Genomic DNA, 21677 nt, shown 5'->3' on the forward strand with positions numbered 1-21677 from the left:
TCAATGTCTTCCTTCAGAATATGGTAATTTACACCCAATGGTATATGTGAACATTTCAGAACCGACAACTGAGAACTGTATCCTGACCAGAAGGATTAGATGTTGCTCTGGAGGGCACTGCTTGTCTAAGGCCTGTCCCACCAGGGTCTTAGAAGCTTCACAACACTTTGAACTGTCAGAGTCAGAAACAGCAGTTGCACACAGAAGCATTTTGCTTATTTGTTTATTTATTTAATTATGAGACATGGTCTCACTGTGTTGATCTGGCTGTCCTGGAACTCCCTCTGTAGACCAGGCTCACCTCAAACTCAGAGATCTGCCTGTCTCTGCCTCCAAGTGCTGGGACTAAAGGCAAGCAATACCTCCCCTCATGCTTGCCATTTTTATTCCCTCTTTAGTATTAGTTAAGTTCACAAGTTGTATGAAAAATATATAATTTAATTCTCAAGTCATAGCTTTGTTCTTCTTTTTCCTAAAATACACTTGTAAAAAGAATCAAAAGCATATATTATGTAACACACAGAGGATACAATGTTCTGAAATGAAGGCAGAGATACTATCCTTGTATAAAAATCACCTTGTCCCCAGAGAAGAGAAAGGAGGCAGTGAGGGCAAGTGTACAGGAAACCGGCAAAGTGTTCTGGGAGAACTGCTCCTGCTCTGAAGAATGTGCTGTCGGTGCCTTGTGGCTGGGCGACTTGTACTGTTGTCTCAGACAACTGTCCCCTGGGTAAAGGTGGGCTCACTCAGCTTAACAGAAGCAATAATGCAGAAATAACTAGACGACAGGAGGGGCTGAAAGCAGGTGTGCAGTGATCCATCCATTCCCAGATCCCCAGCCAGCATGAGAAGCAGGTGTGGAAGATCCATCTATTCCCCGATTCCCAGCATGAGGCAAGGCTTCCTGTACGACTTCCTGTCACAGATGTATCAGAAAATGTTTCCCTTTTCTGGAGTTTATCTTTTCTTCTCACCAAAAGGATGAGTGAAGTTCACTTGGAATAGGCTGCTGGACATGTTCCACTCTTCCATCCACAATTCGAGTTTATCTTAGGAATTCAAATATAGGTCAGAGGAGGTCACTTTATGGGAGGACGGTGACCAGCCACTCAGCGGAAACAGCTTAGGCCTTGCTTGTACAGCATTGAAAAAAATACCTTAATAAATACAATTATCCCCTGCTTTACCCCCATCCCCTAGTTCCTGGCAGGGCCGAGATGATCTACAATACACTTGGGCATCTCTGTGGTCATGGACCCCAAGTTTCCAGAGCACTGGCTAGACAGGGATTGTAGAGTCAGTCTTGGGTGGCTGCTGTCGACGTACCAGAGAGTTCTTTCAGGTAGTGGGGCACCAGTCACTACAGGCAAAGGTGACTTTTTTTCAGCTGCCCTGTGACAACTGGGTTTCACATTTCCTGAAACTAGATCTGTGGAAAGAGTCTCTGAGATTAAGGAGAGAGAGAGAGAGAGAGAGAACACAGACAGGTTGATTAGCCGTTTAAAGAGATTGCTGGGAGAAAATTATGAACCAGAAAGCTATGGGTCCTGGGGAACTTAGTACATAAAAGAGGACTGACCCGTTCATATCGTTCACCATCCCCAGCCCCTACACACCTACACACACGCCAGCTACACTGGATGGACTTCAAAACTGGCTGGCACAAGGCCAGTAAGAAGGGTCTTGGAGGGGTCAGGGGAAGGTTTGGGCTGAATGCAAACCACAGACCTGCTGGAGGCCTGACTCCAGGCCCCCAGTCAGCCCGGGTCTGCCTGCTTTCTGCCAAGAGCAGCTGAGCAAGCTGGATTTGTGGTGCCCCTCCCCCACGGTCTCTGATGCCCAGGAAGAGGCTCCACTGGCCCCTTCTTACCTCTTTTGACTGTCAATTCTGAATATGGGCTTGTAGAGCTCTGGGATTTTCCGCTCGATCATGGGCCTGAGGCTGTCCCTCAGCTTGTGGTAGTTTTTCTTTAGTTCCTGCTGGTACTCCCGCTGCTCTGCGGTGATGAGTCGCCTGTTCTTCTCCACGGCCTCACCACATCTGAGGGAGAGAGAGGAGGCCGCATTGCCCTCGCTGTTTGTATGTTCGTGACTTGAAAAACAGTAAGTGTGCTTCTTGAGTACCTCTGCTGTTGTCTACATGTTTCCTTAAGGCACAGGGCTCAAGCACTGCCTGTTAGCTGATGGGCTCTGGAACTCATCCACAGCCTAGTCCAGTCATCGGGTCATAGTCTGATGGGCAATTGGGAAAAACCCAGGAGGTAGCACCTCAGTGAAGGGAGTGAGTCCTTGAAATGACCTTGGGAATACATCTTGTCCACAGCCTCAATCATCTCTTTTTTACATCCTGGCCGCCATGAGATAACAGCCTCCTGGAAAACATGCTCCCCACCATGCTGTTCTGCCTTCCTGCAGGCCAAAGTAATGAATCCAATTGATCATAGACTGAAACCCCAGAAACCGTGAGCCTAATAGATCTTTACTCTCGGCAAGTGTTTTTGGTCACCATGATGTAAAGTTATAGAACCACAACCTCTAATATGTATGAGAGTGTGTGTGTGTGTGTGCAGTGTATGTAAATATGTATGATATGCATGTGCCTGTCCTAACACTCACAGGGCAGAGGACATGGGGTAGCCTCTTTTATCACATCTGCCTTTTCTCTTTGAACAAGGTCTCTTGCTGAGCCTGGGTCTCGTAACTTTTGCCATGGCAGTCCAGCAAACCTTAGAGATACTGATCTTTCACTCTCCCTTGTCCTCATTGCTGGGGCTACGGCAAGGTGTGGGCCATGCCCTGCTTGTTACGGGAGTGCCAGGATCTGAACTCAGGTCCTGATGCCTTTGCAGTAAGTACATCTGCTCACTGAGCCTTGACTGCAGCCCCCTGAGAGTGTTTTCAATCCTGTTGACTTATCAGATCCCCCACAGAGCTTTCAAGAAGCAGACTGTTAGGCCCTGCTTTAGATGCCTGAGTCAGAACTGTGAGGTTCTGCCTAAACCTTGGGCACTCAGCTTAGAACCTTGAAGAAAGCTAACTTACTTGGGCAAATGGGCTTAGAAAACTGCTGCCCTGAGAGGTAGAATACAGACTTGCTAGGAGCGCAAGGCCTTTAATGAGAAAGTTGTTTTGTAAAATTGAAATCCGAGGCTTGCACCACACACATACCAGCTCTCCGAGGCATTAAACTAAGAGCCATCCCTGGTTACTGAAGTCCTGAGGCAGCAGGAACCTGTAGAAAGTTGCTCCCTGTCACACACACTTTGTTAGGGTGCACGGCCACCCACAGGAGGAGCAATTCCTGCCTAAGATGAGCTTGTGAGAGAGACGACGAACCTGTATTTACAGATTTAAAAAAATAAGGAAAGTGCTGCATTTGAAGGAGAGAGAAGCCACAGGCAAGTGTGGCACGTGCCTTTCATCCCAGCACTTGGGAGGCAGATCCCCATGAGCTGGAGGACAGCCAGGTCTACACGGTGAGACCCTGTCCCCCCCCAAAAAAAAGAAAAGGAAGATAAAACAAAACAGGGCAGCCAGAGAACCCCGAATCAGAACAATGTGTCAAACAGCAAAGAGGGGGAGATGAAGAGAAATCAATAGACAGGTTAAGGAAGACACACTGGGGACCAATGAAAATGATAATTGTCCAGAGCTGAAAACGGGGCTGACTTCCCCACTGAACAGATCACAGCTCACCCCACTGTGGTGGAACTGCAGGGTGTTAGCACAAAGAAAATATCTGACTTTGGGGACCAGATAATGACATCTGTTCCAGTTCAGCCTCACCCTCAGAAATCCTCCCAAGAACAACTCCTCATCCAGTCACAGAGCATGGGGACAGAGGTCATGTTCATGAGAGTGAGGTGGGGTGAGCTAGAAGAGCAGAGACTCTCACTGCACCAAGATTACAGTTTTCTTGTTAGTCATTCCAGAGAGCTGAGGAAGGGCTAGGAGCTGTGTTCCTACCAGTGAGAGAATGTGTGTGTGTGTGTGTGTGTGTGTTTGCTTATGTATACACATGACTGCAAGTGTCTGAAGAGACCAGAGGTGTTGGATCTCTCTGGACCTGGCTTGCCTGCCTCTGCCTCCCAAGCGCTAGAATTAAAGGCATGTGCCAAACCTGACTTATGGCTTCTCTCTCTTTCTAACAAAGCACTTTCCTCATTTTTGAATCTCTAAGTTTGGCTTGACATTTCTCTTACAAGCTCTTCTTGGGCAAGAATTGTTCCCTGTGTGGGTGGTTGTGCCCCCTAAGAAAGTGTGTGCTTGGAGTGGCAGGCAGTTGTGAGCTACCAACATGTGTTCTGGGAACCAAACTCAGGCTCCTTGAAAAAGAACAGTACACACATTTAACCATGGAACCATCTTTCTAGCCCCCAAATCACTTAGTATTTATAATTTGTTAATTGTATTTGTATGTGTACTGTGTATGCACATGTGTGTGCAGGTACATATATAGAAGCCAGAGGAAGACATCAGCTTTTTCTTGAGACAGGGTCTCTTACTGACATTGGAACTAGGCTGGTGAGCAGCAAACCCAGCCACTGTCCTGTGTCTGCTGCACCCCTCTGCTGCGGATCACAGGTGTAGGTAGCAGAGATTTGAACCCAGGTCCTCATGCATGCACCACAGGGCTCCATCCACTGAGCTATCTACCAAGCCCCAAATGTCTGCAGGAACGAGAACAAGCAGGTTAAGAGGGAGAAAATACAGAAAGGACCGCAGTGCCTCTGATGGTCTAGTGAGGTTGGGGGGAGAGGGAGGAGACACGTGTGACATTTGTCTGTTTGTGTTTATGAACCTTTCCGGCATTTCCTCTTAGGGAAAGGCAGAGAAGACTTTGTTCTCACTTGGCAGCCACTGGAATAGTGCCAAGATACTGGGAGTGCTGACTGCTGCATGCCAGGCTGCCAGGCCTGCTGGCTGAGTCAGAAGCCACTGCCCTGGGGCAGGCGAAGCGACTACGGACTTGGCCAGGGTCCTGCCAACAGAGCAGTTCTTATGGGAAGGCTGTCTGGGGTCTCCTCTGAGCTCTGGTATATCTACCAGCCTCCTGGGACACTAGAGCCCACTGAAGAAGAGACCCAGCAGTGGGCCACCCTGTCTGCCAGTGAGTCGCCTCTGCCACCTGGAAGCAAGCACCTGACACTGCTGTCCATGTTCTCAAATAGTGGGGGCCTCCTCACTGGACTTGGAAGCGGCAAGCAAGTGGGACAGGGAAGCTTCAGCCACTGCTTTGAGGGGAACTTACATGTCCTTGCACCCATGTTAAAGGTACAGTGTGATGAGCTACCATTTCTGACCTGTCTGGAGTGAAGACGGGAAGAGGTAAGTGTGGTTGTGTCTTAGATGTGGTAATAGCCGGCATCCTTTTAGGACGTCACACTGGTGGTAGTGTGTATGCTGGATCAGGGGGCAAGCTGGCACGGACAGCCAGTTCAGCACGGCCGTTTGAGCACACTTGTCTTTTTGAAGGGAGGAAGACAAAAGGGATGGCCTGAAAAGTTCAGGTTGGGGGAGCCGGGGGAGAAGTATAGACAGGAGGCAAGCAAGCAGCAGCTTCTGCCCAAAGGCTGGCGCTCCCACTACCGTAGCACAAGGACTCATGAGTATTGCAGAATCTGCAGCCAGGCATGGTAGCCTACACTTGTAATTCCAGCCCTTGGGATGTTGAGACAGGGGCATTGCAAGGGAAAGGCCAACCTGGTACTACAAAACAAAAACACTGCAACTAGCAAACAAACAAACAAACACATGCCAGAGTTTCAGGCCCTACTCCACGCTTCCTAAACCATAGCCTGCATTTGATTTAATAGGTGCCGTCTGGTTTCTCCAGAGCATCTCGACTAGAGAGTTTTGCTCCCTAGGCTGGTCTGGAGCAACTACGACTATCAGAGCTGACCCCAAACTCACAGCAAGTCTCTTGCCTCCACTTGCTGAGAAGAGCATTTTTAAAGGACTTTGAGAGTTACTCTGTTAAAGGATCATCTTAGGATAAAGAGTATCACCTGTTCTTGCTCTCTCTATCTCTGTAGTTTTCAGAGGCCTTGATATGACCAATAGGGACTGGCTAGGGTGCTCCATGCTATGAAAAGGTAACATGCCATCACAAAGGAAACCAAATACACCAACATTACTAGATACATTGTATATACCCATCTCCAAATATCCGTGCTTGTTCTCACACAGCCAAGTTGGGCATTTCTCCAGAAAGCTTGGGATGAGGAACAGTCTCTAATTTCACCTGACAGCAGTACTCTAGTGGGTTGTCACTAAACTGGGCAAACTAACTTTTAGCTTCCGTTCTCCCTGCCTACCCTGCAAGATTATTCCTGTACTTGGATGCTGCACCAGGGTTCTGAATGTAAAGGCAATTGGTACCTATGCTTCTGACATTTTTTTTTCTCTGAAATGGTATCTTTTTTTTTTCTTTCAGGGCCACTGGAGATCTCAGGTAACTATCTGTGTTGCAGAAATCACAAGGCCCTGCCCAAAGAGCCATTACCTGTCTAGGCTGAACCAGCTACCCTTAAGGCCAGCTTCACAGAAGTCAGTAGGAAAGATGAGGCTGGCCTCATATGGGAAGGTGTTGTCTTCTTTGCAAAAGTCCAGTTTTAGAACTTTTCCTAGTTCTAGGCTTCTGCTTAAGTCACTGTACGATTTGCAGAAATATATTCTACAAATGCAAACAGCTTTGACTTAGTGTGTCAGTGATTATGAGCCCAGACAAAAGCAGGGATGGCCAAGAGCCAGAGACCTGCTGCAACTCAGCCCTGCTGCCAACAGGCTGTGTGGCCATCAGTAAATTCATCTCCCATCTCCAAACTTCCCATGCCTCATGTGTAAAGCGAAGATGATGCCTTCTGTCTTACTGTGAGGCACAGTACCACAGCAGCCATGAAGCGGCCTGCGCAGGAAGATTTAGTTTCTTAGCGGTAATACAAGCCCTGTTGCTTTATTGCCCTGGACCTTAAGGTTCTGTGTGTGTGTGTGTGTGTGTATGCGCGCGCGCATGCATGCGTGCGCATCACAAGCATTTAGCAGGGTTCTTAAGCCGGAGTCAATGATCCAGTATCTCTGAGTGGTACCTGGGATAGGTTTTTGTTTTTGTAGCAGCGGGGGTGGCATCCACGGCCTCATGCATGCTGGTGAGCACTCCAGTGGACACTCCAGTGCTGAGCAGTGCCCCACAATGCCATGCTCCAGCGTCCACCACCTCCCTTCTTACCGCATTATGAACTCCTTGAAGCATAACCTCAGCTTGTTGTGATGTCGGTAGAGCTTTGGGTCAGCTGGAATTTCAGCCAAGAACACTTGGGCCACCTCCAGCGGTCCCTGGTGGAGAAAGTGAAACATGACACGGAATTGGAATGAAAGTTAAATTACTTGGGAGAGAGAGAATGTAGGGAGGGTTCCTTATGTTGACCATTTAATTTTGTAGCTTAAAACAAAAAGCCTAGGGAGGTCTTGGATTTCTCAGGAAATTGATTCCCGAGGAGGACCCAGAGATTTAGGAGAATACTGACTGGTCTGAGTGCATCTTCCTGATCCAACTCTAACCCTGCAGCTTTCCTGTCATACCACAAAGTAATGTGACAGCAGCAAAGGCGACTACCAGGAGTGGATCCTCCAAAGCAAGGGCTACCTCTATCTGTCCAAGCATACCTGCTTATCTGGTTGCCCCAGTGGAAGAATCACATTATTTAAACCCTGGTTTGAGCCAGAGAATTCGCAGACCATCTGTGGTTTATAGTTGTGATAGTAAATTGCTTCTGTTTTCTTCATTGGATGGGGACTCACAGAAGCAAAAGCATCCTAATGTTTCTCTAATCTTGGACATATAATAGTCTTTCTCCTGTTTGCTACTCCTGATTCCCCTAAGTTGGTCAGACTCAGACTTTCTGCAGGGGATCCTCAGATGGAGAAGGCGTTGGCTGGGAAGGATGATGGCTAGTGAGTTTTTGGATGTGGCAGTGTGAAGGACCAACATCAAGGGGCCCATTAGACAGAAGAACTGACTGTGCTTGTATGTCTCTCCATCAGAGACAGGCCTAGTTCCATGCTGAACTCAGGTGTGATGGTTACAGCAGCGATGAAAGCACTAATTGTCAAAGTGGCCCGAGAACCCAGTCCCAGGTCAATCCTGTTGGCAAGGTACTTGCTCTGTTGGAAATACCTGGTACCTAACCAAGGAGATAGGTGGTCTGGGCCTCTTCTTATCTCCATAGACACATTCTTAGAATTAACCCAAAGCTCTGCCTATAGCTCTGCCTATAGTGGACACAAGTCAAATCTCTGCTACAGGGCTCTAGTCCTGGGTCACACTGCCAGATCTGGTCCCAAAATGGAGACTCTGAGAAAATGGTATTCCTTAAGTACAGTCTACTCCTTTATAGACTATTTTGTACACTGATTCCTCATCAGCTCCTGAGCAGAGTGCAGACCAGATGAACAAGAAAAACTAAGTCCTGGCCAAGCTGCCATCAGTGAGCCCTGCTTACCTGATTTACAGTGGTCCCTACAGACCCTTGCAGTACCATCTGCAGCATCTTCGCATCAGGGGGCTCCTGGTGAGTGGCCACCGCTAGCTGCAAGGTCTTCTTCTTCATATCTTCAATGGCAACCTCAATCGGAGTCAAAACGAACTGAGCAGAAGGCAACAGCGTAGTGAGGCCATGACCTGCCTTAGTGCCTGGCAAACCCGAGCTCCGACAGGGAGGCTACCCGGATTTGAAGCAGCAGCTAAGGAATGACTTTCAGGGCACTTTGGAATATTCTCAGCAGGTCACCTAGAGATGGGCTTCACGACACATTCGGCATCTGTATGTGAGTTCCTCCTTTAAATAACTGCCTGTTCTTTTCACTTTATCATAAAAGGGGAGTTTATAAGATTAAGTAACACAAGATGTATCAAGGTGCAAATTTGATCATAATTATATCTATATTCAAAGCCCAACTTCTTTCTACATGACTAGGTTTTTTTCTTTTTTATCCTATTATTAAACAAGTTACTCAGATTACTAGGGGAAAGCATGGCGGCCATGATTTTCTTCCCTGTTATCATTAAACTCTTACATCTTTTGTGTCCTTTCCAGCTCACCTTCATGATGGTGACACCTAATAAAGAGGGTGCTAAGTTCTGGTTCTGGGTCAGGTCTTTCCTGTATGTGATGGGTCAAATCCTGCCCCCTCCCCACTTCACATTTAAAGCCCTAACCTCCAGGTGCTTAGAAGGTAACCTTATGTATAGGTAGTTAAATTAAGCTGGTTTATTGGGGCAGACCTAATCCACATAATGGGTGTCTTCAGGAGATATGGAAACTGATGATCGACAGGAGGAGGAGAAGAGGTCCTCTGAAGAGGCCAGGAGGCAGGCCTGGGACAGATGCTCCTTCAGCCCTCACAATGCCCTGAACTTGAGCTTGCCAGCCTTTGGAACTGCCACGCAATACATTTCTGTTGTTTATGACATCCAGTCTGGGCCGCTTGGTTACACAGCTGGAGCAATGGAAAACAAGAAGTAGTTCTAGAGCATTGTAAGCAGCTATAAGGACACTATTATAGACAATGTATCTCTGTATTGTGCTTAGAATATCTTAGTGTTTAAAAGCCTAAAACAGTAAGGGCCACACTAGATGCCTTCCACACACCTTTCTATGGACAGTCTCCAGGGCAGGCTCCTCTACCCTCTGTGACTCCTCCTCCCTGAGGAAGCCATGTCACTTAGTGCTGGTCTAGATGGCTGTTCTCCAGCCAGTTCAGCCCATGCAGCTCCTGCCCCGTGGAGTGGAAGGCTGCAGGTCCTCTGCATGCTCACTGACTTGATTAACCATGTAACTGTTGTTGTTCTAATGAACAACATATAAACTGATAAAGTAAGGGTGTGGAAAGAGAGCTGCTTCTATGAAGATCAAGCTGGATGCTTGGGCGAGATGTCATGAAAGTGAGTTGCTATAAAAATTCCTATCACATTAGGTATGCACAAGACGACTGTAAAATAAGTTTTGGGTTAGGCTCATCAAGATCCAGAAGCCATCCGCTCACACATCAGTCCATAAGGATTTTTCAGGCCTCATTCTGAATCACAGAGAGGAGACTGAGATCTGGGTGTGGTTTATATAGAAAGACAATGCCGAGTGGTAATGAGACAAGCAAGGAATCAGAGAAGGCTTGTTGTCCAGGATAAAGAGGTGGCATATACGTTAACATGTAGGGATTTTAAGGAGAAATTGGAAGGTTGGTGCTATGCATAATTCTGAGGTTTGAGAGATCTTCTTGATAGGCTCTATTAAAATGGGTTAACATCTTCCTACATAAGACCTTTCTTGCCAACAGTTTGGAGGTGGAGCCAAGTGCCTCGTGCACAGCCACAGGAAGAATCTGAGACAGGTCGATGTATAGGCTGCAACTGTGCTCTTCCCACACAGAGCACCAGTCCAGGGGGCCTGCTTGTTTGCGATTCCCACTCCAGTAATTTACAATAGAACAGTGCCTGAGACACCTACAGGCCTTTAGGTATATAGTTTTGTTTTGATTTTTACAGAAGAATGGGGCATAGTGTGCAGTATTTTGGTAAGCATGAGGCTCTGAATTCAGTGCCTAAGACTGGAGACAAACACTTAATAAAATACAAAACTTAAATACAGGCATTCATCTCTCCCTGGAAAGATGGTTCTGGAAATTGTTCTCTCCAATTGTACTAAAATCTGAGAATGTGCAGATATTTGGATATGAAATATACCCACAGATTCATATACTGGGGGCTTGGTTTCCAACAGAAACCTTTAACATAACCAGTGGATGAATCTCTCATGAAGTGTAGAATATGGGGCCTAGTTGGGTAATATAGGTCTATGGGAGCATAACCCTTGGGGCTGTATTTTTCCTTGGTCCCTTCCTGTAACCCTTATTGTCTGCTTCCTGGTTACTATGGTGTGCACTGAACAGCTCTGCCACATGCCTTCTTCACCACAATGGATGAGACCTTGAAAACTGAGCTACAATGTATCTGCCTCTAAGTTCTTTCTACCAGGCCTTTGATCGCAGCAGTGGGAAACACTGCGGTGTAGCAGCAAATCCTTCACACCCAATGGGCTGCAAAGACTGTGAGGACAATTGCTTTACTATATTTTTTGTTGTTTGTTTGTTTAAGACAGGGTTTCTCTGTGTAGCCCACGGCTGTCCAGGAACTCTGTAGACCAGAGAGGCTTGAACTCAGAGATCTACCTTCCTTTGTTTCTCAAATGCTGAGATTAAAGGTGGGCAGCACCTTGCTGGGCAACAGGTTCCTTTCTGTCTACTCAGAAGAGCTTACATGTGAAGGTTTTATTCTTTAAGGGGAAAATGGCAGGGAGAAAAGTTCACACAAATTCTGTGTGTAAGTAAAATTTCCCTTCAATATGCCAATTCATGATTGGTTGATTCTATGGATACAAAACCAAAGAATATGAAGGGAAAACTATATAGACATATAAGTTTATAATTAAAATGGAAACACTGTAATTAAATATGTAAACCATGCTACATAAATAACCTTAAAGAGCCAAATATTTAATACTATTTTGAAAGGCATAACTAACTGAATGAGATTCCTTGGCCCTATGAGAGTGAGAAAATAACCTTGAGACAATATTTCAAGGATATCTTTGCCCAGGCTAGACAAATGTCCGACTGTTGAGTTACCTCTCCAGCCCTGGTTTACTCAGACAAGATCTTGCTAAACAGTTTAGGTTGCCTTGCACTTGCTATGAGACCCAGGATGTTCTCAAACTCAAGATGCTCCTGCCTCAGCCTCTGGAGTACTGGGATCATAAGCATGAACTCCGAGGACTGGTACATGTTTGTTGAGTCTTACTATGGAGTCCAGGTTGGCTTGGCACTTGTTTTATATATATAAGGCTGGCCTTGAATTCACAGCCATTCACCTGCCTCTGAATCCTCAGTGCCACGGAGCCCAGCCCTTCTCTCCCCTTCCTTTCTTTTCTCAGGTTTCCCTTCAGTCTCATGAGGTAGAGTGGTATGTGGGTCTGGGAGATCATCCAGGCCCCCTTTTCCCAGAGGTGGCCACTCCCCTCGGGGTGCATTACCTCCTCTTTCTGGCTGACTCGGATCCTGGTCTTGATGTAGGGGAAGGCGTGCATGGTGGTGAGCACCGTGTTCCTGCGATGTTGCTCGTGTAGCTCACCCCGGGGCTTCCCTTCCAGGGTGAAGGGGGTGGTGTACATGAACCTCCGAAGGTTGAAATTCTTCTCGAAGTAGGTCACCCTGTCTTTCATCTCATACTCATCAAAGTAAGGCTCCACAAAGGTGATCTGTATGTAGGCCTGGGGGGAGAGGTGAAGAGATGGGAACGGATGAGCCACTCAGCCAAAGGGAGGCATGGCGCCTTGGAAAGGCATGCTGGGACAGAGCCTAACACTCCTTTCCAATCTGGAAAACCACCAATGCCAAACACCTCAGGATGGAATTCAGAACCTGCCCTTTCTCCTCTCCACCCAGGCAAAGAAAGAAACCTGAGGCTGTGCGAGGGAACACGCTTAAAGGAAGAGCCAGGTCCACCTGTGGCCTCTCTAGCACAGCAAAGGTACCCAACTGCTCTTCCAAAGAGGCAGATCTTCCTTTACTCAGTTGCCATGAGGGTCTGGTCACTAGGTAGTGCAAATGCGGAGACTGAGGAAATGTATAACAGCTAGTGTTTGTGAGGATGGAGCGACTGGAATGTTCAAATGAGCACCAGGAATGCACAGCGCGCTCTGTAAGCCAAGGTCCCTCATGCCGCCCACACACGAACCCCACTCCCACACGGGTACACAGTATTTGTGTGGATAGCTTGGGTGTGCTTATTGAGCTCTTAAACCAGAGCAGCTGTGATCACCTGCATGAAGGAAGAGGGCAGGCTACTGCGGGGTGGTTCAGCCACCCCTCCTCTGCTGTTTCCCACTCTTCCCCAAAGTTAAGCTGCAGACATTTGCTGAGAGGAGGAGCTTCTTTGGTGGAGTAGCTGCCCATAAATCACATAGACGGTTTCATGGTAGTGCAGAAGATTATGGGTACCCATGCTCTGTAAATAATACCAATAAACTCACTGATTTACCACGTTAGACTTGAGGAAAACCCTTTCTTTGGTCTGTTGTTGCCCTCGCTATATGAGCCAAACAGAAACAGACTCCTCAGGAAAGAAACAACATCAAGAGGAATGAAGGGTAACAAGCACCCTCAACAGGGCTGGAGACCTGCTGTTCTCAATCTGAGGGTCATGACCTCACTGCGCATGTGGAACGACCCTCTCACCGGGGTGGGTGGTTTACCAGCCACTGTGCACATCAGATATTCACATCACAATTCAGAACAGAAGCAAAAATACAGTTGTGAAGTAATTTTATGGTTGGGGGGACATCACAACATGAACTGTATTAAAGGATCACGGCGTTAGGATGGCTGAGGACCACCGAGCTAGAGCAACATTGTTGGGAATAAGTGACTATAAAACACTCATGTGTCCCTCTAGGGGAGGTACTAAGCGGAGTGTGGCCCATCAACACAGCGAATGCCGCTTAGCCTGAGAAGGAAGAAGCAATTTCAACTCCGTGAGTCATGGATGGGCAGGCTGAGTAGAAGCCAGCTTCAAAGGGCGTGTGAGCCACATGGGCACCTCTAGATAGGCAAGTCTACACAGATGGGGACCACCGCTCAGCTTGGTGACCACTGAGGGCTGAATGAGATTAGGGAGTGGTGGCAAAGGAGGCAGAGGAAACCTTTCGGAGGAACAGGGTGGATCAGTACCTAGACCGTCAAGGTACTGACTATGTGTATGTATCAAATGACACATCAGTGAATTACATATACACACACCATACATACGCACATATACACAACATACATACATACATACACACACATGCACAACATACACACAGATAAGAAAGAGAGAGAGGAGAGAGAAGGGGTGGGGTGCTTGTTAACAAAGAAGAGTTCTTTAAGGAATGTAAACCAGCAATGTCTCAGGGTGGGACACCCACACAGAGAGGAGGAAGGGCCGCTCATTGACCTCACAGTGTAAGTCACACTTTAGAATAATGAAATCTGGGTGTGATTCTGGGTTAGGATTCTCATTCCAAACTCACAGCCTACCCTGGGGATTCTAAAAGAGGGGAAAGGCCCTGACGCTGGGAAGGTCACGGGCACACAGCCAGCCTTATCCTACAAGGGCTCCAAACATTTCTGTCCAATGCTTATCATGACTGCTCTCGGGCCCCAGCTGGGGACTGTCTCTCAAGTGAGTGTTCTGACAAACGTAGAAAAACTGGTATTTGGCCAATCCCTCTCTATCAGGATCATCTTTCTGCAATCCTGGAAGACAGAACGCAGGGACCCACACTGGAGGCACAGAAGGCCTTCCTTCTGACCTTGCACTCTGAATCCGTTACCACACAGCTGCAATAAGAACCTGCCACCATTTTCCCGTCCCTGAGCTCATCCTGGAGAATTACCTAACCCGAGGGCGGTGCGGGGGCACAGTTGGGGCTCATGTTTGAAACAAGGACAGTCTTGAACTTGTGAAGTTGCATGCTATATGTGAGCTGTGAGCATCAGAATGGATCCGCACTATCATCCCAGCCTGGGAGGGAGCCTTGGTATGGAGCTGAGAACAACGAAGCCTATGGCCTGATCTTCCCTCCTTAAAACAGCCACCCTGCACGTGGCCACAAGGAGAGCCTGCAGCTTAAAGTATGGGGCCATTAAGTATGGCCAGCCAGAGATGCTATATTTTTACACGCACAGGCATGTATGCATGCACACATGCTCACATACATAGGTACACACACACACACACACACACACTCACAGTGTGTGTGTGTATTTGCTGTAAGTATGCATGCACTTCTGGAGGCCAGAGAGGGAATTAAGGCTATGCAGCTGGAGTTATAGACTGATCTAGGTGCAGGGAACCAAACTTGGGTCCTTTTGAAGAGCAGGAAGTGCTCTTAACTGGGGAACTGTCTCTCCAGGCCCAGCAGTTGGAATTTTAAAGCATGCTTTAAGTAGAAAGTTCATTTTACAGAAATGCACTAATGAGCCACAGTAATTAAGAAGAATGTGGGTAGAACCAGACCTCATGTAAGTGTCGTGGCTCCGCCATTAGCATCATCTTGAAAAGTGGTCAGACCTTTCCAAGCCTCAACTTTCTTATCTTATAAAAATAGAAACAACCAAACCTAGTCCCTAAGGGCTATAGGAGGATGACGGGAAATGATTTATAAACACAGAGCTGGTATGTAGCCAGACGGAGTTACACAGCAAAAACCTGTCTCAAGAAATCTAAATGGAGGGAGTGGGTAAAAGGAGAGCCCTAGCTCAGCTCTCCAGTGCCCACTTAAAAGACACTGCCATTGCACATGTGTATCCCCAGTGGTAGTGGTCGGGATGGTAGATCCTGCTGTTTACTGGCCAAATGGAAGCAAGGGTGTTAAAAATAAGGTGGTACATGGTAGAGAAAGATGCTTGGTGCACATGTGGGCGTGTATGGGAGAGTGAGCCTGCATACACTCCACTCATACATGTGTGCACCCCCCAAAACCAAACAAAAGCATGGTTACATCTGAAGGACTGGGGGAGTCCAGACCCAGAATGCCATTTTCTTCTTTCAGGCTAGAGTCTGATGACTGTCTCCGTACCTTGTTAGGATCCAACTTGGTTCTATCCACAGGAGTAGAGTCTTTTATCACTTCCACAAACTCTGCACCAAAACACTGGCCATAAAATCCCTAGGGATGAGAGGATCAGGGCACATAAAATTTATTTTGGAAGCTTGCAATTCTTTGGAACAAGCACAAGGCAAGATGTGTTGATTATTGATGGTCCCTATGAGCTAAGAAGCAAACTTAAGCACTTCCTAAACCAGAAATAAAAGTCTAAGGAGGTTCAGCACACTCAAATACCAAGGCATTCCTACAGTATAGATGCGTGCTCTCAGAGTCAGCCAATGACAATAGATTTCTGGAGGCAGCTCCATGGGTGGGGCATGATTTACACTTAGTACCCTGAAAACTTGGAGGGGCCAGACTTCCCGTAATGTGGCAAGCCACAGTGTGCGAGGAGACGAGAAATATGCTTCTAATCTTAAGCAGAGGACACACAATATCAGGGAGTTAAGAGCCTGGGCCAGAAGTAAAGAAATGACTTTGGGCCAGCTACCAACCTGATTAGGCCACAGCTTCTCAGAGTTGAGTCTTCTCGCTTTATTTGGCAGGACAGAACAGGACAAGAGACAATTGGGCAACACAAGTTTTTAAGCTTTCCAATCATAAGAGGGGACACAGTCAAAGTGTGGCATGGCAGTGTAAGTAGGGAGGAGTCTGTGGTTAGATGTCAGCTCCTCACAGAACCCAAGAGGGCTCTTCCATTTGTTCCTCCCAAGTTCTGCTTCTGTTCTCTCAGCTTTTCTTTTTGCTCTGTTCTTTCAGAACTCACTACTGTTTTCCGTTCCACAGTGCAGCTGCCAGGTTTCAGCTGGGGCTAACCATAGCTGCTTTCCACGTGCTTTGTATCTGAGAGGAGTGTGCTATTTAGAGACAACTTACAGACAGTCTCAGCACTGAAGGCAGAGGGAATGATTCTGTAGTTTTGTCAGATGGCTTCCAAATCAAGAGAAAGCCTTGAGTCAAAAAGCCACATGCCCAGTGCCCGTGGGTACACACTGGTCATGTATGGATGGGGCTATTGTGATGAATGCTGAATGAATTTTATACAGTCTTGAAAATCACTATACAAGATTTCAACTTTAAACTCTGTAAAACACACAGGATTCAAGAGAAAAATGTCCAAATCCTATGGTATTCACAGTCTTGCTTATTCTCCCATACTACAAATGCAAGGTAGAAAATTTAGAGGCTTGCAATGAACATATTTTTAAAATGACATATTGCCTTACTTCAGGGAATGTACCAGGTCAAGCAAGCACACAGTCTCACTTTCTCACCTCTAGTCTATGTGAGATCTCAGGGAGCTTTGTGATTGCAGGTTCCTTGTACACAAATTCCTGCTCATCCAAATCCCCAAATTTGGATCCGTAGAAACCAACTCGGAAGTAAGTTCCAAACATCCTCTTATGGTCCTGCCACAAAAGTAAAGAAAGGCTTTTTTTTACTGGTGGTCCACTGGGCTGAAAGGACTGGTTATTGGGCTACAAACAACTTACTCTCACAGCTGACATTAAGAAGATCCCCTTTCTTAAGCAGATCAAATATTTAAATAATAAATCCCAAAATAATGACAGAAAAAAAAATCCAATGAGAGACTTCTGGGGCCTTCATTTAACTCGATTTAAAAAATTCTCACATTGCCTAGCTAGAAAGCAGTCCAATCTGCCACACTGTATTGTTGGCTCTTCCTTGTCTGATGGAGAGTTACAGCAGTGATGTGCTCAGGGGAATCTACAGCCAGGAAGATGGTGGTACAGCATCAGGGTAGGGTCACGAGACACCAGCTGAACCTATGGACCAGGCTCATCCCCAGCTACCTTGTTGATGATGTTGTCAAAGGCCTTCTGCAGCTTGTCGTGAGTAGAGGTCAGCTTCCGGAAATCTCTATGTGCTTCCAGAATGGGAATGACCAACTTGTAGACTTCATTAACCGTCTCGTACAAGCCTCCCTGGGGAAGAGGAGACTATTTAATGCACTGGAAGTTTAAGACAAGGGACCAGAGTTAGTTATGTAAATAACATCATAGGGAGGAAAACAGACCCATCAGGTAAATAAAGTAGTACTCTTAGCTGGCTTCACTATGGGGGGCAGAGGGCAATGGTTAAAATGAAAAACTACAAACGGCTTGCCACCAGCACCTGAGCTGTAGCTCTCTGCTTTTTCTCTTACTAGGATACCCAGATCGGGCTAAGGGGCAAACTGTTTCACTCTCTGGGCCTTAGTTCCTACCCTATTAAACAGCCAAGGAGTATGCTGTGGAAATAAGAATATGTCCACGGCAAAAGGCTTCTTCTCCCCCCTTATAGAGCTGATACAATTATGGGCATCGATGTCCCCACCGGGAGCATCCAGCGCGGCCCAGCCCTGTCCCACATGCTCCTGTGAGCACGATGAAGGGCTGGATGAAGGACTGAATGAGTCCTGTAGACACTGACCGTGCTGAAGAGCTCAGCAGCCTGCTCCAGGAGGCCCACCAGGCCACTCTCAGTGAAGTACCGACCAGAGCACACACCGTCCTCATCAGGTGACAAGGTGTCATCAGAGACTGCAGACTCCTCAAGCACATTGGAAGAAATATTCTGTAAGAGAGACCACTGTGAGCGCAGGGAATAGAGAACCCAGCAAAGGAAACCCAGACAGATAAAGAAGCTAAGCTCTGTGACCTTCACCAAACCGTGGCTACTACGAGTCTGTGATTCCAGCCCTGTGAACTTCTGGCGGCCATTTTTTGACAGACACTCACGTGCAGGGTTCTGGGCCTGCTGACTTGGGATCTTCTTGACTCTGACAGTGAGTTTCTCTTTACATTTTGTGCTGCACACACCCTGCTTGCCTTATCCAAGCTCTGATCCTGGCGGGGACACTAATATCTCTGATAGGCCAAGAACCATTCTAGGCTTACAGCTACGGAAGAAGTGAGTAGGGTATACAGAAGAAATGGGAAGCCACCACTGTGGAACGCACAGGCCACGCCTTTCTAATGCTGAGTGCATAGCAGGCATAGTTCAATACTCTGTCCCCTGGACATTGGGGACACTTCAAAACTCTCTCGGCAAATGCTCAGATGCACTTTGTGAAATAAAGGCTGTCCACCTTCTGTCTTTCTTCAAAATGTGAACTGTTATGCTATCTGATAGCAGAGGGGACAAGAAATCCAGCCAAAGGAATCTAATTGCTTAGGCACTACTGGACCTGTATGAGATTTTTCTATGAGCTGAGCAGCTCGGTAGCTGTAGGCCATGGGAGAAAAGATTCTGGGCAGACATTCCTGGCTTCAGAGTGAGGGTGTAAAAGTAACAACCATATCTGTGTTTGTGAGCTCAGTATTGCTTGTACTCCAGGGATAGAATTCCGATGATCTCAGCGGCTTGGACCTCACTGCCTTCCAAGTGATTTCTCATGGACATTATCTGCTTTACAAGTCTTTCCCAAAGGCTTAATCTTACTGGAGCACAGCGAGGTTAAAAACTAAAGCAGGACATTTGAGAAATCGGCAGTGGAGGCAGGCACGGTGGTACAAGACTGAAATCCCAGCACTTGTGAGACAGAGGAGATGGATCTCTCCGAGTTAAAGACCAATGAGATCCTGTCAAAGACAGAGAGAGGGTGAGGAAGGGAAGAAGGGAGGAAGGAACGAGAGAAAGCCAGCAGCAGAGGATACCCATTGCAAATACTGTCTAAATTCCTTTTTTCTTCTGTGACATAAAGTAGCTTAATTTTCTTCTAGAAAAACACTGGTAATGTTCAGTGTGACCTGTGACTATGGGATAGATAACAGGCCATCTTACTACTTTGACCAGTATGATTACTCCAGAAATAAACACATGACCTGGTCAGAACCAATAAGATTTCCCGAAACTTTCTTTGCAACTCTAGAAAGAAGGGATTTCTCTTTTCTCCTCATCTTGAATCTCAGTTTAGCATCCTTTAGTGGGGCAATTCTGCCTATGAAGAATGATGCTCATACCACAGAAGGTGGAGACACTACCTAGGTCGGATAAGTTTGGATCTCTAGGTCTAGACTGGCAAGTACTACTGAGAGCTCGTTTCCCATACAGGCTGATGAATTCCATGTCTCCTTAGGTTATGGGGGCTTGATACCACTCACTTCCCAGTACCCATTTCCAAACTGACTTTATAGGATTCTTGGGAGAGTGGAAGAATTCTCCCATAGGCATCAACATTGCTTGGAGTCTGTTCTGTATCCAAGGACACCTGGCTCGTTAAGAAGCCCTGACACTTCACAGTCCCTTCCACCTTCCTTCTCACAATCTGCATCCTTCCCCCTGACCCCAGTATGATGCACACTATAATGCTCACAGCATCTTGTGTCCTTTATAATTCTAGTTATCATTAGTTGTTACAAAATAAGAAAGTCAGCAATGTGATGTCTCTTGCTAGAATATAAAGTTCCGGTGGATAGGATGGATGCTCAGTGAATATTCTGTAAAAGAAGGAATGGATAGCCAGCCATGGTGGCCTTTAATCCTGGAACTTGGGTGGCACAGGGCAGGCAGATCTCTGTGCTATGCTGCTGTTCAACCTGGAGAGTACCAGGTCAGCCAGGGTGATATCACAAGACCCTGCTTCAAATAACAACAATACTACAAACAAACAAAAGCCAAAAGAAACAAAAAAGAAGGAATGGATAAAGATAGATCAAAAGATAGGTATGTGTATTCTGCATAATAATAATATAAACTTCCCCAAGGGTTCTGGAATTTTATCCCACCTTGACACCTACCAGAAACTCAACCAAATTCTAGGTCAAATAAGGATAAAGTAAGACCTATTAAACATAAAAGTAAAAATGATATCTGGTTAATTTTTAAGCATTTATGTACGACGATTAGGAAAAGGCGTGAGCGATCTGTAAGAAACGGCTCCGAAGATGAGCTGAGAAAAAGGTGACAGTTCAGTGTAAAGGGACAAGTGTAAGTGTTGTGGAGGCACTGGAGGGCAGCAGCATGGTGACAGGTAAGTGGACAAAACTGCCTAAAGCATTTCTTTAAGCTTTCTTATTCACTTGACTCAAAATCAGATGGAGTGATTTTACTTTCACGCTTCTGAATGAGAATTTAACTGGGTTTTATAGCAGACATTCCGAACTGAGATTAACATTTATCTGTAGAGAATGAAATCAAAGAGTGAGTATTTTTGTTACTGTAAGAGAGAAGGCGGCAATGACTGGAGATAAGGCTCGGCCCACAGATGAACTGGCCTTGAGAAACCAGATGTTCTGGGCTTCACTAGCAATAGTTTCGGTGTCTTTTTCTCTAAGCCTGGGAAAGCTACTTAGAATCCTTGTTTCTTTCTTCTTTACAAAGCATCACAGAACTGTGTTGAAGAACAATCCTGAGAACAAAGCCTTTCATCCATCCCTGGAAGTTCAAACAAGAACAATGTAAGCGTTTGTCTCCAGCTTCCCAAGTCTGGCTGCAGATGGTCCGTGACTATCCTGTAAGCTGCAGGGAAGGTCATCTCTACAGACTATATCTCTTTCAGAAAAACTACTCATAACACTTATTCAAGTAGCACATTAAGTCACACAGTAACAACAGTGCAAGGGGATACTGGGCAGCCCTGGAGGAGTTTTTAGGTCTGGCACAATTTTCCCTGGTTGCCTGTGGGTAAATTTCAGTTTATTCTCAGAAAGCACCCATTGAGCCATTTCTTTCCCAGCCCAGGTCAGTTCAGTTTTCTTTCTTCGTTTTGGACAAGAGTGGAGTCCCACAAAGCCAGGGAGCAGATTTGAAGGTTTGTTCTGAGAGGGTATCATTATACCAGTGTCCTTCTCCGCCAGTACATAGGCCAGACGCAAATGTTCCAGAACGAGTTTAAATGATCTTTAAAGCTTGTTGTCATGTTTCCTGCATCAGTGAAATAGAAGTAACTCTACCTTCCTTATCTACCTGCTTCATAGGCTTATGGGGATGGCCAAATGTCTAAAACGCCTGAGAATATCTCCCAAAGCT

The 21677-nt window shown here is 46.5% G+C and overlaps 1 protein-coding gene across 2 annotated transcripts in view; it reads right to left on the reverse strand.

Annotated features, from left to right (window-relative positions):
- Nucleotides 1–483: 483 nt before the first annotated feature.
- DOCK8 (dedicator of cytokinesis 8) overlaps nt 484–21677 on the reverse strand; it is a gene marked incomplete at its 5' end in the record, with an annotated part of 175940 nt that continues 154746 nt past the window's right edge. For both annotated transcript variants that reach the window (XM_080911132.1, XM_080911133.1), the window contains 9 exons: nt 484–1444; nt 1871–2041; nt 7229–7335; nt 8502–8645; nt 12087–12323; nt 15675–15764; nt 16979–17113; nt 17519–17650; nt 18138–18281. In XM_080911132.1, the coding sequence (XP_080767258.1) occupies nt 1384–1444; nt 1871–2041; nt 7229–7335; nt 8502–8645; nt 12087–12323; nt 15675–15764; nt 16979–17113; nt 17519–17650; nt 18138–18281 (1221 nt within the window). In that variant the 3' untranslated portion in view covers nt 484–1383. The remainder of the gene's footprint in view (nt 1445–1870; nt 2042–7228; nt 7336–8501; nt 8646–12086; nt 12324–15674; nt 15765–16978; nt 17114–17518; nt 17651–18137; nt 18282–21677) is intronic.

The sequence above is a fragment of the Micromys minutus genome, assembly GCF_963924665.1.
Source record: "Micromys minutus genome assembly, chromosome: 2".
Taxonomy (NCBI): Eukaryota; Metazoa; Chordata; class Mammalia; order Rodentia; family Muridae; genus Micromys; species Micromys minutus.